The sequence below is a fragment of the Dinoponera quadriceps genome, unplaced genomic scaffold (assembly GCF_001313825.1).
Source record: "Dinoponera quadriceps isolate SergipeBrazil2010 unplaced genomic scaffold, ASM131382v1 scaffold2420, whole genome shotgun sequence".
Classification (NCBI taxonomy): domain Eukaryota; kingdom Metazoa; phylum Arthropoda; class Insecta; order Hymenoptera; family Formicidae; genus Dinoponera; species Dinoponera quadriceps.
This window is the reverse complement of record NW_014556754.1, coordinates 572,589-576,546: the sequence shown is the minus strand read 5'-3', so window position 1 is coordinate 576,546 and position 3,958 is coordinate 572,589. Positions and strand designations below refer to the sequence as shown.

The window sequence follows — 3,958 nt, the reverse complement described above, 5'->3', positions numbered from 1 at the left end:
CTTAAAAAAATTATTAATGCATAGTACTAATATCAATATATATTTCTTTGGCAATCTTTTGCACAAAGGCGGTTTTTAAAAAAATTATCATTTATATAGTAATAATGTTAATATTACTTATACTAAAAAAATATGCGAAATTAGTAAGACATATCGTTTGTTTTTAATATTTTTTACATTTTTATAAATGCTATGATGTAAAAGAGAAAGAGAAGGGTTTTCTTATTTTTCTATATAGTATGTAAATTTAGAGAGACTCGCGCGCGTGTCAGTAAAATAAGAATAAACAAAGATATATAAGAAGTCACAAGAATAATTTTAATAAAATATTGATAACATCTGCACACACATAACTTTTATGTTTAATAACAATTCTATTTATTACTACATAGATTCTCATAAAAATATATCATGTTGCAAATATTATTAATTATCTATTAAATTTGATTCTTACTTTATGAAAAGCTGTCAAAGTGTGAATTTCATCTTTGTTTATATTCTCCTCTTATTATAAAATGACGTGATTTTAAAAAATGCAAACATTATTAAACTACTTGTAAGAGATTTCACACATTTGACGATAAATATTTCTAAAATTTACTTATACTGATTTATAAGATTTGCGGTAGAGAAAGTATATATACAAGAGATATAAAAATTACATATTTACAATAGCGATGTAAAAAATACGAATTAATATATAATAATAGTTGGTTTTTATACATGTACGTATATGACTAAATTATACACTAACAGGTTTACTCGTTAATAATTTACGTTAAAGTTTAAATATACACGTACGTACATCCACGTCTTATACTATAAGTATAGATTATTTGGTAATCAGAAATACGAATAAAAATATCAGTTTTGTTATCACGAATAAAGTCAACTCGCTAAATAATAAATTTTGTTGCCAAAACTTCCACTTCTTGACCTTCTTGACCAAATCAAAAAGGTATCATAAACATTTGAACTTACAAGTAAGAAAATTGTAAACGTTTGGACTTTCAAGTCTCTATAAAATTATAATTACTTTCGCATATTTATGCGCGATACTTTTGGGATGCTTATACTATTGTATCAACACTAGTATTTTCCTCGATGGGACCCTTGTTAGATAGGACTAGGGCTACGATTAACTCGATTGTGAGAGCAACGGTAAACAATTTGAATGTTACATTCGTACTTTATTACGATATATTTTGGTCAATGAAGAATGTCGTAGAAACGCGCGCAGATCATCGATATCATACGGCAGATTTCTAAATCGGCTATGGTATAATGTCAATGCGTTCGTCCTCCTACGACATGTCCCGAAGAAATTCAAAAGTCTCTACATCTTTGTTAGTACGGAAGCAATAGATCTTGTTGCTCGAGTAACTACCTCATCCGTCGCGATTGTTCCAAAATTCGTCTGACTAATTCAGTAAATCTACATATTAACTCTTACATGCATAAACTTTTAACATTATCGAAATAAGATTACATATATGCAATTGCTAACTGTGTTCCCTTTAACATCTCATTCGCTGTGGTTACATCGTTGCTGCCGAATTTCCCGAAAACCGACAATTTTAGGCCACGAGAGAGATCACCGTTCGATCTACGTTCGTGTGATAGAACTTGACGATCAAAATCATCGATTGATGAGCGTTATCGGTTAGTCAGAGAAGATAGTTTAATGACAGCCGCAACTCTTCACGACCATGTTTTTGTATTTCTTGAGAATCACGTTGCTCTCGTCTAGGAAGTACAATACGGAGATGGCGGACAGTTTGGTGGGCGCGCAGCAAGGCTTCGGCACTTTTCCCGGGCTCACCAGGTGCACCAGTGTCTGTACTATAGCGTGGTTGGTCGCGTTCATATGAGCGTTCAACGGGAAATTACATTCTCCGCTGCAGTAGTACGCGTCGTACCCGTCCGGCGCGATGATCCAGTCCTGCGGGACAGATAGGTCGATAGCGAATCATGAGAGAAGAAAAGAAGCACACACACGCAAGTCGAATGAACATACGTTGATTTGAACAACCCACCTGCCATTGCAGATCGCGAAAGCTGACGTACAGCGTTTGGATCTTGCAGGTCCGCGAGTGATGTTGCGCAGCGGTTTCTGCAAAAACACCGTCTCGTTTATCTCCTCGACTTACAAATCTGGTTAATCGCCTTGGAAAATCAAGTTTACATTTTGCGAGGTATATTTCGAGTTTGAACAATCGGAAAGCGACACCCCGTACGAGAGCTAACGTTAACGTTGCGGTGGCGTTTGCAACATTGCTGCAATGTTGCGGCAATATTGCCGTAAGCTTCCGCAATGTGACGCTACAGTCCGCGCGCGAACTCACCTGTGTAAGGATTCTGGTAATCCCAATTGGAGGACTCGCTCTTCTTCTTTCTGTTGGCGTCGCGTTTCTGCCGGACCTTGGATTCTCTCTTGCCCGAACTCTTGAAATAGCCCACCAGAAAGGGTTGCTTATCGGGATCGCCCCGAGATCCTACGATTCCGATGTCCTCCGCTCTCACCTCGTGCACTACACACACGATGGATTAATTGAAAGAGCGAATGAATGGAGGGAGATAATCGCGGATTTCTCGGAGTATATCTGGAACTCGATCGAGATTATCCACGTACTTTTATCGATGGGGAAAGCATGCTCGGTAGCGCGTTGCTTTGCGACACGGAAACGTGCTCGCACATATTTCGAATATTCCTCCGTAAGTAGAGTTTATCGTGGATTTGCGCCTCTGCATGTTTATTAGAATGGCCTGCGTCCCGGGATTATTAATAGTCAACCTTCATGAATATTGAACGCTCAAGAATCAAGAATCTCGGCGGTGTCAAGTAAGCCGGACTATCTTAGACATTCACTTCCAACAAGCGTTGCTATTTTTTTCAAGTTTCGCTCGGATCAACTACAAAATACTCAAGTACTCGTCACGCCTTCACGCACTCGCAGGTTTTTCCAAAACGACATTGCATCGAGTAACAAGTTTCTCGCACTTGGACATTCCTCGAGGCGTTATTCTTATTATTCGTTCGTTTTATCCTCACGCGCGAATAAAATATCGAAGAAGCGAGACACCTCCTCGAGGAATTTCTCGCCCGAGCGTCGGGCTGCGTTGCGAACCGACGAAACTAAAAACGGACTAATTTCGACGCCGGAGGCTCCTCTCGGTGCTCCGTTACGGCAGACAATCAACGAGTATGCAAATGATCGAGCACTCGCGAGTATTCGCCATTACCGATGCGCCGTGCGCTCCGAATCCGAGAAAGCTAGTAAATTGCCCGGCAGGAATGCGCATTTGCCGTGATTGCGCCGGACACCTGCCGCTCTGTAGTTGTTGCACTTCGCGCGTTGTTAAGGAATGCACACCGGCGCACGACGCATACGACGGAATTCTCGAAGCAATCAAGAAGACACAATCACGCGCACTGACGCGTATTCGAGTCCCGTCTCGAACAATTTTCCTCATTCGTTCGATTCGCGCATTTCAATTCACAATTAGAGCGTTATAGTTTCGCCAACGGTACATCTATCCGAAATGATCGCCGAAAATCTCTATTCGTTTGCAGATGTACTCCTGTAAATCGAATCGAACCCCTTAGATCTCGTTGCTCGTTTACGTATAAACTCCTACCGCATTGTTCTCTTATTTAGAAAATTGTTATCTTACGTGTTTTAAAAAAAGCACACGGAGCACGTGGCGTAAATATTGATTCCAGATCATTTTCATTACCTGTACTGTGCGATGAAATTTCGTTGAAATTCTATCAACCGTCGCCGGGGCGATTCTACTCGCGCGTTCGAAGAGATCGGTATGTACAGAATTAAGAAATGTGTGGGGTGAAATGGATGTACTCGTAACTAAATTAACTGATATTAGGTACAAGTGGTGTATTCTTAGATTACCACGTAAAAGAGAGAGATAAAGAGGCGACGGAGAGGAGGGGCGGGGG

The 3,958-nt window shown here is 40.0% G+C and overlaps 1 protein-coding gene across 1 annotated transcript in view; it reads right to left on the bottom strand.

Annotated features, from left to right (window-relative positions):
• Nucleotides 1-1,312: 1,312 nt before the first annotated feature.
• LOC106748126 (protein 60A) overlaps nt 1,313-3,958 on the bottom strand; it is a 12,780-nt gene continuing 10,134 nt past the window's right edge. Inside the window, exons 4-6 of the mRNA XM_014626368.1 lie at nt 2,346-2,531; nt 2,037-2,113; nt 1,313-1,942 (exon numbers count right to left, since the gene is read on the bottom strand). Of these exons, the coding sequence (XP_014481854.1) occupies nt 1,682-1,942; nt 2,037-2,113; nt 2,346-2,531 (524 nt within the window). The 3' untranslated portion in view covers nt 1,313-1,681. The remainder of the gene's footprint in view (nt 1,943-2,036; nt 2,114-2,345; nt 2,532-3,958) is intronic.